General features: G+C 39.0%; 2 protein-coding genes across 4 annotated transcripts in view; one reads left to right on the plus strand and one right to left on the minus strand.

Moving 5' to 3' along the window:
* The first annotated feature begins 243 nt into the window (after positions 1-243).
* Positions 244-13131, plus strand: part of FAM162A (family with sequence similarity 162 member A) — a 29643-nt gene continuing 16755 nt past the window's right edge. Inside the window, exons 1-2 of one of the 2 annotated variants that reach the window (XM_081301172.1) lie at positions 312-399; positions 12975-13034. In XM_081301172.1, coding sequence (XP_081157298.1) covers positions 13025-13034 — 10 coding nt within the window. In that variant the 5' untranslated portion in view covers positions 312-399; positions 12975-13024. Of the gene's footprint in view, positions 400-12974; positions 13035-13131 lie in introns of both variants that reach the window. The other variant, XM_081301171.1, reaches the window with a different exon arrangement.
* The window catches only part of WDR5B (WD repeat domain 5B), a 33404-nt gene continuing 26556 nt past the window's right edge, over positions 6284-13131 (minus strand). For both annotated transcript variants that reach the window (XM_081301169.1, XM_081301166.1), the window contains one exon: positions 6284-7886. The gene's annotated coding sequence lies outside the window, so the exon portion shown is untranslated. The remainder of the gene's footprint in view (positions 7887-13131) is intronic.

Here is a 13131-nt window from a genome sequence, read left to right on the forward strand (position 1 = left end):
TTAGTGTATTTCCGAAGCGTACAGTTCGCAAACGTTGTACATTTTTTCCTTTAACTTTTCTGTATTAATAAGGCAAACATCTCAGTTGACCCCACACTTCACAGGCACCGCCTAATACTCGGGGCACGACGCGCAGCCCTGGGGCGGGACGAGGTGAATCTCCTGCGTCTTCAGTGCGTCACGTCGCGCACGTCCCACATGCCTCGCGCGTCACGCACGCCCCGCTGGCTCCGCCCCTCACCCCGCCCATCGGCCCGCCAGTCTGCTCCACCCGCGTCCCTCCCACACCGGCGAGGGGTGACTTTGAGCGCACCAGCGCCACCGCTGCCGCGGTAGGTGTCGTGTGGTTGGCGGAGTAGGCGGCCATGGGGAGCCTCCGCGGCCTGCGCCTGGCAGCTGGTGAGACTCAGAATGGGCTGGGGAAGAGGGAATCCTGCGGCTCAGGCCGGGGAATTGCTGGGTTTCTTGATGCACGATGGTTTGGAATTCCATCTTGTTAGTGTCAGTAATGAGACAGAGCTAGGGTTGAGCAAGCTGCTGCTAAGCAGACTCTGGAGACTAACCCAGTACACTGGCACCTGGCCCTCTATTTATCCAGCTTCCACCAACATAAGGGGTTCTTGCTCCCTCCTTTCCCTTCTCTTCTGAGCACCTTAATGCATTTGGTATTCCTATAACTTTTTGCTTTCCACCTTAACCTTCCCTATCAGTCTAATTGATCTTTCCTCTCCGCCTCTCTCCCCATCATCAGAAGAGTTTATTCTTGCTATCAGACCACCTGAGTCTGGAGTTTCCCACGGTTTAAGTGTCTGAATGGAAAAGGGGTTTAAGATCCCACAGAATAATAGTAAATGTTTTCTTTTTTTTCTTTTTTTTTTTTAAAGAGAGAGGAGAGAGAGAGAATTTTTAATATTTATTTTTTAGTTCTCGGCGGACACAACATCTTTGTTGGTATGTGGTGCTGAGGATCGAACCCAGGCCGCACGCATGCCAGGCGAGCGCGCTACCGCTTGAGCCACATCCCCAGCCCTGTTTTTTTTTTTTTTTTTAACATTTATTTTTTAGTTGTAGGTGGACACAATACCTTTATTTTATTTTTTTTAATGTGGTTCTGAGGATCAAACCCAGTGCCCCATACATGCCAGGCGAGTGCTTTTCCTCTTAGCCACAACCCCAGGCTCAGTGAATGTTTTCTTAAAAGGAAGGGGGGGGGGGCTGGAGATATAGCTCAGTTGGTAGGGTGCTTGCCTCATGCACAAGGCCTTGGATTCAATTCCCAGCACCACAAGAAAAAAAAAAAAAAGGAGGAGGAGTACATGACTTTTAAGCAGTCTCACAACTAAGTGCTTTGAATTTCTTGGATGAAAGTTTTATGTACATGTAGAACTTGCAGTTCGTTTTCTCGGTAGACATTTGTGTGGTGGGTATTTTGAAGTTAGGAACTGAGAACTTAATTCCTCTTCTTGGTTAAACCAGGAGAGCCTTGGTATTACTGTAGGGCTGAGAAATTGGTGTTGGCATCTTCACTCCTGTAGGTGCCAGGACAGTTTTCTTGCTCACCTTTATGAACTTTGATGAGATATAATGAGCGTTTGTTTTGTTCCATGGTACAAGATTATTTAAAAGTTGTTCATTTTGGGGGAGGGGAGGGGTACCAGGGATTGAACTCGGGGGGCACTAGACCACTGAGCCACATCCCTAGGCCTTTTTGTATTTTATTAGAGACAGAGTCTCACTGAGTTGCTCAGCGCCTGGCTAAATTGCAGAGGCTGGCTTTGAATTGGAAATCCTCCTGCTTCAGTCTCCAGAGCTGATGGTCACAACCACGAGTAAAAGTTGTTTAATTTCTAAAGGAAGAATAACCCCAAAGTTGGCTAATGAAAGAATGCAAATATACATTGTTATGTAAATGAAACAGTGACCCAAAAAAAAGAAAAGAAATTGTGCTGTGTTGAGAGGCCCTGTATCTCCAGCACATCCAACCAATACTGAATGTGTACGTTTCCCAAGCTTAGTATGTAGCCTGCATCTCCATGATGCTCTAGTATAATAATCAAAAGGGTAATGCTTTACATGGCTTATCTTGTGTTTCAGTGAAGAATAGAATGGAAAATATGTTGCACCTGGAGATTATCACTTCCTATAATGCAAAAAAAGAAAAATCCAAATACTGGTATTGATTTCATTTGATTTTGTTAGTTTGATTTAATTCACCTAAAATCTTTTGTGTATATTCTATTAAATATTGTGAAGCTTTTTAGCAGGACAAGGGAAAGAATCAATGCTTTGTTAAAAATAAATAAATAAAACAGCCTGTGTGAAAGTGTTTTTGATTAGTCGGAATTCAGATTGATTTTACTTCGTGTCTTGAGATTATTATACTAGAGCATCATGGAACTTCCAAAGCCTCTCTTCAGGCATATGATGCTTTAGAACTTTACTATTGGGAACTTAACTAAGACAGTTCCTTCAGCCATCAAAGAATTATTTATTTTACTTCAGATAGAAAAACTTGAAACACCTAGGAGGGGTTATGTGAGCAGTTCTTTATAAATGGTCTGTGAACATGTGATATTTTTGTGAGCACTATCATGGGATCTGCTTTATTTTGCCTATTTTATAGCTAAATGCTTAACATACATTATTTTATTTGGTTAATTTCTTGCAGCAGCCCTCTCTGGTAAGTCTTATTAGCCTCTCACCTTTTTGTAAATGAAACAGTTCAGAGGGTTAAGTGACTTGTCCATGATCACTTTGCAAAAAAAAAAAAAAAAACAACTACAGTGCTGAAGGCAGTGCCCTCTCTTCTGAAATTTGTGCTCTTTGCCATGGCCAATTGGGTCTCATTAATGTGAAATGGAAGAGTCATATAATGCAGATTTATTTGTGAAATGGAAATACACATTCATGTGCAAATGGCTTTTCAAGAAAGAAGATTGATGATAAGCAACCATAACCAAAGGAGTAGCAGATCAAATAGAAACATAATTGAAGCACACTTGACTTATCCACAATACTATTTGGAATAAGCTACTCTTGTCAATGACCATAGTAACCTGAACACCAGATTTTGTCAGGAATAAGGTCCTCTAGGTGAATAAAATTTCAAATAACTAAAACAATCTTTGAAACCATGGACCTTTACATTAATTATTTCCATTAGAAATTTTTGCTGGTCTCCTTTAGCAAACAATACAGACTTTTATGAGCTTGAATTTGTTAATTGTTTTGTATATGTAGAGATAGGTCTGGTTAACTTGCAGTACTCTGGACACCTATTCAGATGAGAGGTCTTGTGAACATCTGAATTTTATTCAAGTTTTATGATTATATGCCTGTTTTTGAGAAAAAGGGTCCAAAGCTTGCATTGATTGTGAATGAATAGGAATTAAATGGCACCTGACCCACACTGCTATGGATTCCTTGAGGTTAACTGGGTCTATTCTGTTCTTCCTAAATCCTCAGGTCATATTAGTGAAAAATTCGTAGTACTGGCCATACATAATATTTTGATGAGGGACTCTAGGAAATATCTTGGAATAAGTAGATATAAAGTGAGTTTTCATACTTCTTTTCCCTTGAGAGTAGAATGAAGTAGATGCAGCTTTAAGGATATTATCTCTTCTATAGGGTGATTATTAGATCAGAATATTGGAATGGCCTTACCAGAATGTTCCTTCACACAGTCAGAAAATTTTGTTACCTCAAACTCCATTGACTTGTCAGACTTTAAAATGAATTTATTACAATCATTTTTATTCCCAATGCAGTGGATTGTGGGTTGTGTTCTTGTGAGTTGAACCCACGTCTCAGAGCATTTACAGTCAAAAGATATCTCATGTAGTCCAGTTCCCTAATTTTTACACATTTGGTAATTAAAGACCCAAGAAAGGAATTCACTTGCTAAGAGTCACACACAGGCATAAAGCTGTGACATAACCAGTGTTTCCTAGCTCCCATTCTGATTTTATTTCCACAGTATTCTGCTCCTTCATTGCTTTTTTTGTTTGTTCTTGCTAACCAACCCTAAATGAGAATATGCCTACGTAGCCACTCCCATGTTTGGCTTTGCTTATCACACCCCTCAGGTCTTACCAATAGGTTTTTATTGAGCACACACTATGTGCCCTGTTATATTGTGAAAGTGCTTGACATGAATAGACTGCTCCTTTTCCTAGGGCTAGCTTATTGCCATGAGTAAACCAATCTACACAATGCACCCAGACAACCTATACAAAATAATATATACTAACTTCTGGAAAGTACTGCTGTGGTGTCCTGGGGCCAGTTCCTGCCAACATTGTGCATATGTGCATATCTTTTCCCATTTTTAATTTTAGAATTGAAGTGTTACATTGGTAGCTTGAAATCTGCTATGGTGAGGGTTACTGGCAACATTATAGAACAGGATTTCTCACCAGCCTTTCCCAAGAGCCAGTATACAACTGGCTTCAGGAATACAGAGAAAAGAAAAGATTTGTAAGGGTAGGATTGTAAATTGAAGGCTTCCTTCATTTGACATTTGTCATTGGAGGAGGTGGGAGTAACATGAGCAAAGATAGAGGCAATAATGAATCTGGACAGGTTCTTAGGAAGAAAGTAAGAAGAAAGAATTACCTTGGATTTTGATCAGGAGGTATTAGGTCTTTATGAGGAGTTTGAATTTGTTTGATTTGAATTAAAAAAAAAAAGTCTTCAAGCTGAAGTCATCAAAGAAACATCTTTGGAAAATTATCAAGACATCTGCATACAAGATAAATTGTTGTGACCTGGAACAGTATAAGTGTAATCCATATATGAAGTGATGGTGGAAATGCTAAAAAGGGATTGTATGTAGAAAACGTCTTGAAGAAACAAAAGTTTGGAGGCTTTGAATAATGTAAGGTAGAACTTAAAAGACAAGCGTTTGAGTATAGAAGTGTTACCCCACTGTCAGAAATAAGGAAGTTGGGGAAGTAATCAAGAATAACTTAAAAGATTTATGTTTATTTGGCAGAGAAGGTGTGTTGTTTTTGGTGTAGGTGGCTTTGAATTGTAGGTGATGATGGGATCCCTTTGTCAAAGACCAGAGGAGATAGGACAGAAAAATATGGGAACCATTGGTGTAGAGCTGATTATTAAAATAGAATGGAAGAGAGGCTGGGCCTGGGGCTGGGGCTCAGCAGTAGAGTGCTCGCCTAGCACATGTGAGGCGCTGGGTTCAATCCTCAGCACTACATAAAAATAAATAAATAAAATAAAGATATTGTGTCCAACTACATCTACAACTAAAAAAATATTTAAAATACAAATAGAATGGAGGAGTCCCTCTACGGTAGCACGCAATAGTGGTAAGGACTGAATCTTGGAGACCTGTCATAGTTTAATAGAAAGTGACAAAGAAATCATTAAAGAAGATAGACATAGAAATAAGACATGAAGTAAAAGAAGGTGATGTGTAACATAAGAAAGGGTTGAATCCTCATAGAAAATGAGATCAGTACAGTCAAATGGCCATGAAGGTGGGAAGAGTATAGTAAAATGGGCTCCCCGTGAGTCTAAAACACATAGTCATGTGGTGAAACAGGATCGATAGTGTTTGAGCAATTTTCGTGAAGCTATTGATGGGGAGAAACCTTGTAATGAAATGCAGCGTGGGTGGTAAAGTGAAGGTAAAATAATACCTATTATTGATTAAATCACTTGAGCTATGAAAGGAATTTTAGTATTTTATTTATAGGATGTTGACAACAGGTGAATGTTTTGTCCAAGATAGTGGAACCTCAGTGTTATTATGACATGCAACAGAAATACCTGATATCTACTGGTAGAAGTATAACTTGATTTCACCTTTCTGGAAAGCAGTTTGTTTTTTATATAGCCTAATCTTTAACCCTCCACTGGCAAGATTCTAAGAAAACAGATAATTAGGAATGTCATCAAAGATTAATGTAGAAGAGCCAGGCATAGTAGCAGGCTGCAGTCTCAACTCCTTGGGAGACTGAGGCAGGAGGATCACTTGAACCCAGGAGTCAGAGATCAGTCTGGATAACGGAGCAAGACCCCCATCTCAAAAACAAAACAAAATTTAGAAAACTGGTCATTGAAGCCGGGCACAGTGGCACACACCTATAATCCCTGAAGTTTGGGAAGCTGAGGCAATTAAAGGGAGAACTTTGATTGCAAGTTCAAAGCCAGCCTCAGCAATGGAGAGGTACTAAGCAACTCAGTGAGACCCTGTCTCTAAGTAAAGTACAAAATTGTGCTAGGGATGTGGTGGCTCAGTGGTTGAGTGCCCCTGAGTTCAACCCCTGGTACCAAAAAAAAAAAAAAAGAACTAGTCATTGAAACATTATATATAATAGTGAAAATTGAGAACAATTCTAGCTGTAGGGCAAATTAAATTCAGGTTATATCTGTGTGTTGGATATTACACAGCTCTCAGAAGTTTGTTTGTTTTAATATATGGGAATAGTATTTGTGACTTAAGTAAGATATAGTATTTTTCTGATGAGAAATGTGCATTATGTGTGATAATAGGAAAAAAAGTCTGGAAATAAATACACCAAGTTATTATTTCTGGGTAGTAAGTGCTTTCAGAACTTTTTTTGTACCTCTTTTTAGCTTCCAAATTTTCCATAATGAGCAAATATTTTATGAGGGTTTTTGTTGCTGGTTTTTGTTTTATTTTGTTTTTATTTAAGATGGGGTGATGACCTTTGGCAAGTAAAAGGCAGAGGATAGTAAGGAACTAGAGGTTGTGATGGTTTGGTGCAGTGTCCCTCAGGAGAGCCATCACAGATAGAAGGGCTCGCTCATTCACAATGAAGGAAGATTGGTGATTTTCCCAGCTTACAGGGAAAGATGAAAAATCAGATGGAGGTAGAGTGTATATGTCACACGTCTGGGATCAACAACTATGCCTGGAGAGTTTCAAATAGCCATTGTGGAAAGGGCTAGAATACTGATGAGAGGAGAAAAGATCATCAAGGAATAGGTCTACCACAGTAGAATTGTTAAGTTCCCCCAAGCTTGAAAACTATCCAGGTAACAAAGGTTTATTTATAAATCTTTGTTTTTAAATCCTGTGGTTTTCTTTCTTTCCCTATAGAAACAATGTTCCAAATGGTAATAAGGCAGTTCCAACCACCCCCATAAAAACTGAGTTACTCTGTTTTCCTCCTATTATTTTTCTCATTTTCTCTCTTATAGCTATCCTGTCTCCTTTATATTACCCAGTCAAACTACAGGATTGTGACACCACCTAGTTCCATATCCATATCATCGTCTTCTGCTCCCTTTAACCAATTCTTCCCTCCCCCCAGGCCTGCCCTATGTTCTGTGCCAAGATTTGTCTTCCTAAAACACCACTTTTTATAATTCCAGCAGCTTTGGAGACTGAGGCAGGACGATCATGAGTTCAAAGCCAGCCTCGGCAGCTCAGCAAGACCCTGTCTCTAAATAAAACATAAAGGACTGGGGATGTGGCTTAGTGCCCTGGGTTCAGTCCCTGGTACCCCAAACAAAAAAACTAATACCACATTTTCCCCTCATTTCTCAGTTCAAACTGCACTGCCTATTTGGCAAAACTCTTTGAGGTGTGTGTGACAGACAAAAGGACTCTTACTGTGGGAAAACATGGATGGTCACAACATCCACAGCCAGAATAAGTAGGGCCAGTGTCATCTCAGTAGATTTGGAGTCCCAGAACATCAGCATGAAACTTATTGCAGGGAAGGTTGAGAAAAAAGATGGAGGTAGAGTGTATGTGTCACACAACTTGGGTAGCCTGGCAGACAGATCCAGAAGTCAGTGTCACACAGCAGAACACCGCAATCAGTGTTTGAAGCCAGAAAAATGTCCATCCATTCTCAGATTTGCAGACATGAGATTTAATCCATTCAGGTCTGATCAGAAAAAAAAAAAAAACTCAGAACAAGTTAATGTTTGAGAGTTTTTTTTTTCATCTGGGGTACACACACATATATATAAATGTATCTATACAAATATACGTATGTTTAGTTGTAGATGGACACAATATTTATTTATTTTTTGTGTGGTGCTGAGAATCGAATCGAACCCAGTGCCTCACATGTACTCTCCACCACTGAGCTACAGCCCCAGCTCCTTTTTTGTGAGAGATAATTTTTTAAAAATATTTATTTTTTAGTTTTCGGTGGACACAACATCTTTGTTTGTATGTGGTGCTGAGGATCGAACCCGGGCTGCACGCATGCCAGGCGAGTGCTCTACCTCTTGAGCCATATCCCCAGCACCCCCCTCCCCAGCTCCTTTTTTGTTTTTGTTGTTAGTGGGTTGGGTTTGGTTTGGGTTTGGTTTTGGTTTTGGTTTTGGTTTTTGTGGTCAACCTTTATAGTCTGCTTTATGTGGGACCAAATCAGTGTTTTTTTAATTCTACGTGAGTTCTGGTGGGCATGAAAGCTTCACCTTCCATAAACTACATTAATCATTTCTTCTAGTAGGTCTGTTAAGCAGTTTTATCATAATTACAAAGTTACAGTATTGATTAGTGTATGCATGGGAACTTGGATGTCCCCAGAGTAAGAATACATTTGGCTTTTTTCTTCTGAGAGTTAAAATTGACTGTGATTCACAAAACACATTTTCCAAGTTTCTTCCTCACATTTACCCTTTCCTATGACAGCAAACATACTGGTCATATTCTATTTCAATTTTTAAAGGATTAAATAGGCATTTGTGGGCTAATTGGAGAAATTCCTAAGTTTTTACATTGATTAAAAACTCTTTGCATGGGACATGGGAATGGAATTGTTGCCCCAGAAATAATTTCTTCCAGCCAAGGTCATGGTAGTGTGGAACATTATAAAAAGGAGTGAAGTGGCTGAACAGTTTCACATCTCTGTGATAGGATCTGCTGTGTGGGCTATGGTCATTCTTTGTGGGATAATCAGACACATGTTCACCCATGAGGGCAGGCAGGTGCTGTAGATGAGGGACATAAACAGAATCTCTTTTTTCCAAAGGGGATGAGAAGGTAAGACAACTGTAGGACAGTTCACTGCATGTCACCAAGTACTGGGTAGTGTGTTAGAGAGTGCATGCTCTGTAAAATCTGAAAACTGGGCATATTTTAATGCATTCCACAGGAACTCCAAACTTCCAGAATAATGGATTACATATGGATGTGTAGAAGTTAGAATTCAGGTAGAGCTGCTTTTTCTTCCATAAATTAACTATTAAAAAGAGGGATTAATCCATCCAGAGACAAAGGTATCAAGCTTTGCAGATGTACTCTGGTCATTAATATAGCCTGTGTTCAGCAGGGACTACAAATGGTTGTGTTATAGAGGAGCTTTTTTCAAACATGGCAGCACATTAGAATTATTGGGGAATCTTGAAAATATGCCCAAGGTGGAATTTAAATATGCTCCCAGAAGTTGAATTTAATTGGTCTATGTTGTGCCTGTGCACTGAGCTTTATTTTATTTTTTAAGATACTCTGGAGAGTCCAATATGCAAAGTTTGAAGTTTACTTTTCAAGAGCAGTGCTTTTCAAACTTTAGGATCTGGAGAGCTTATGAAAACAGATTTCTACTTCCCAGTCTCAGAAAGTATGAAGGTTTGGCGTGAGCCAGATAATCTGCATTTCTGTGAAGCTCCTAGCTAAGGCTGAGTAGCACTATTCTAGAATATGTGGCATTGGTCTGGCACATAGTAAGTACTCAACAACTGTTGAATGAATAAGGGTGTCCATTTCCATACCCAAATCTAATATTCATGAGTCACCTGGCTAGCTCATAAAAAATGAAGATGCAGATTGTATAGGTCTGGGTAGGAAGTGAGGGTCTGCATTTCCAACAAGCTGCCAGGTGATGCCAGCTACACGTGAGGATATCAAGGGGCCTTAGAGTGTGACAAAATGTATGCCATCATTTTCCCACCTCATTTCACCAAGGTACACTAGTCAGATGACCCTCATCTGTACACTCTTGGTCTACCTGGAGTTGTTCCCTTTTCCTACTGTGCCCCACCCCATTCTTTTGGAGTGCAAGTGAGAATAATATTTTTTGTAGAGATAACATCAAATTCTAAATTTTTAAAATATAAAATATATGTTAAAAAGAGATATCATTAGTAACCAAGTACCTATGATTTTAATTTCCAGAAAAGCTGCAGAGAGAGTACAGAGTTCTGTAAACTCCTCATCCAATTTTTGCGATGTTAACATTGTATATAACCATGGTACATTTGTCAAAATTAAGAAAGTAAATATTAGTTCATTACTATTAACTAAAGTACTTTATTCAGATCTCATCAGTTATATCAGTGATGTCCATATATCCTTTCAGGATCCAATCCAAGATACTATATTGCAGATAGTTGTTATGTAAGAAAATTTATCCCCTCTACCCATTTATTCATCTTGTTACTTATATTACTATGGACTCATACTTTTTATGTGGGTTTATAGTCTCTTATAACATTATTTTCTCAAGTCTAGTTTAGATTCTTTTAGATCAGTTTCTGTGTCCCTTCACATGCTTCTATCCTTTTGTTTTTTGAATACTTCCTTACGTTCTGGTACTAAAAGATGCTGTAGGCTCTTATATTTTCTCTGTCCTGGTGTAGATCAGCTATTACTCTCTAAGGAGCCCTGATTCAATTTGCTAGGAAGTAGGTATTTAGAAACTAAGTTCTGCCGACTGGACAGTAGCATTGCTATTAAAGTGTTACGGATTCCAGGCCCTTCCAGTCTCTAGAGCTAGGAAATACGTATTCCCCAGCATCCTGGTTGTTGTTTTAAATTTTTATATGTTAAGGATCTTTGTAATGTATAGTTTTGAAAATTTTTTTTTAAAAATAAATACTGCCAAACTTCATAGCAACATGTTACTTGCAGCTAATCTTGACAGTAGGTTAAGCAAAACTAAATCTGATAATCTTCCAAAGTTCCCCTTTTTTCTCCAGCATTTACTGAACCTTCATTTATCCTCACTGATTCTCAAAAGATTTGTCATGTCCCATGTTGCATTACTGTTCTCCAGGAGTATCTTAAAATAGTCTAGGTGGGGAGCATTCTCACTCCTGTCCACTGCCCATTCTGAGGCTGGAATGGATTTTTGTAGAAAGAAGGGAACTACCAGGAAAGAAGGCAATACTTGAGCCAGCCTCATCTCAGTTAGCCATATACAGCCAGGAGCTAGCAATAATATTTGTAAGGCACTGTTTTTCTAATTGTAAGAACCCACACAAGCAAAATCAGCATCACCTGGGACAGTGTGAACCATACCTCTTCCGTCCATACCTATTAAATCAGAAACTGGCAGAGTGGTCCAGTAATCTTTTTGTTGTTGTTTCTTTATTTTTATGTGGTGCTGAGGATCGAACCCAGTGCCTCTCACAACTAGGCAGGCATTCTACCACTGAACCACAACCCCAGCCCAGTCCAGTAATCTTTATTACAAGTTCTCCAGATGATTCTTATACATATACTAAGGTTTGAGAACCTCCACCCTTAAGATTAGCCAGCCATTGCTAATCATAGCCTTAGAGAGCTATGAATCTTTAACTTGACTTCCTGCTAGGGCCCTGGGGACACGGAACTGGTCAGTCAGAGACAAGCTGCAAGAACAGCCAGAAGGTTAAATGGCTATTTTTCTTTGGGTTCCTATGTTTTTAATTGTGATCTACCAGAGGATGGAAAATTTTGTCTTGGATGTTTGGGGCAATATGTTCTATCTCAAAGAGATAGAAAAGGTCTTGATGATACTAGAGCTTGTTTATACTTTCATTTTGTTATAAAATAAAAACCAAGTTCACAAGTACTTCATGACTGTTTTTAATGATAAATTTTTAACATTATTCTTAAATTGGTCATATGTCTGATTATAATTAGATCGTATTTGCATATATTTTAATCATATTTTTACTTTAGGGAGGTAAAAGTTATTGGCATGCAGTAAGAGAAAGTTGGGAGATATCTTCTGATCTAGGTAAACCTCTCATGTCTTCAAGTTTCTGCCTGCCACTTTTACCCACGTACCTCTGACCTCAGATTCTAATTCTCTTCCTATTATTTGCTCTTTTCCACTCTTCTCTTTGTCCTTAAAATCACTTTAGGGCCTTTGCACTTACTGTTCTTTCTGCTTAAAATATTCTTCCACCAAATAGTTGCATAACTAGCTCCCTCACTTCCTTCAAAAGTGACACTCTCAAAGAGAACTTCCCTGGCTCCCTTAACTAAAATTTCACATGTGTCCATCCCCTTTCTAGACATACAAACACTTCAAACCCACCTTCTTCCCCAACCCCAGCACTCAGAATCTGACATAATGCAATTTTTTCCCCAGTAGAATCTAAGTCCTTCTGGCTCAGGTTTTTATCGCTTGTTTTTATTTACTTATTTGTTTATTTATTTATTTAGGGAGGAGTACTGAGGATGGAACCCAGGGGAATTTTACCACTGCTCCATCCCCACTCCTTTTTATTTTTTGAGACAGGGTCTCTTGCTAAGTTGCTTAGAGCCTTGCTAAGTTGCTGAGGCTGGCCTTGAATTTGTGATGCTCCTGCTTCCATCTACCAAGTTGCTGAGATTACAAGCATGTGCTACTGTGCCCAGTGATTTTTATTCTTTTTGTATTTTGCTTAAAGCAGTGCCTGGCATATAGTAGGTATTCAATTATTAATTTTTTTTAAAGAGAGAGAGAGAGAGAGAGAATTTTTTTTTTAATATTTATTTTTTAGTTCTCGGCGGACACAACATCTTTGTTGGTATGTGGTGCTGAGGATCGAACCCGGGCCGCACGCATGCCAGGCGAGCGCACTACCGCTTGAGCCACATCCCCAGCCCCTCAATTATTAATTTTTGAATTAATATCTCCAGTATGCATATCTTCAATATAATTGATAGTAAGTGTACATGTTTATATGGTTTTGTTTTGTGATTTTATTTTTTACTTTATTATTATTACCCAAACTGCACTCAGTGGCAGTTTGTCTTCTCTTCTTAACAGCCTCTGTTCCATTCGATTCCCCTAAACTGCCTTTGTTCTAATTAAGAGGGATGGAAAAGGGTAACTATCTAAGGAAATAATTGTTGATTCTTTCTCTGTTTTGTATTTGGAAAGCAGAGTCCTTCTAGCATGCTGCAGGTTAACCTTGCTCCTTTCT

This window comes from Spermophilus citellus (genome assembly GCF_964194105.1).
Source record: "Spermophilus citellus genome assembly, chromosome: 7".
Lineage (NCBI taxonomy): Eukaryota > Metazoa > Chordata > Mammalia > Rodentia > Sciuridae > Spermophilus > Spermophilus citellus.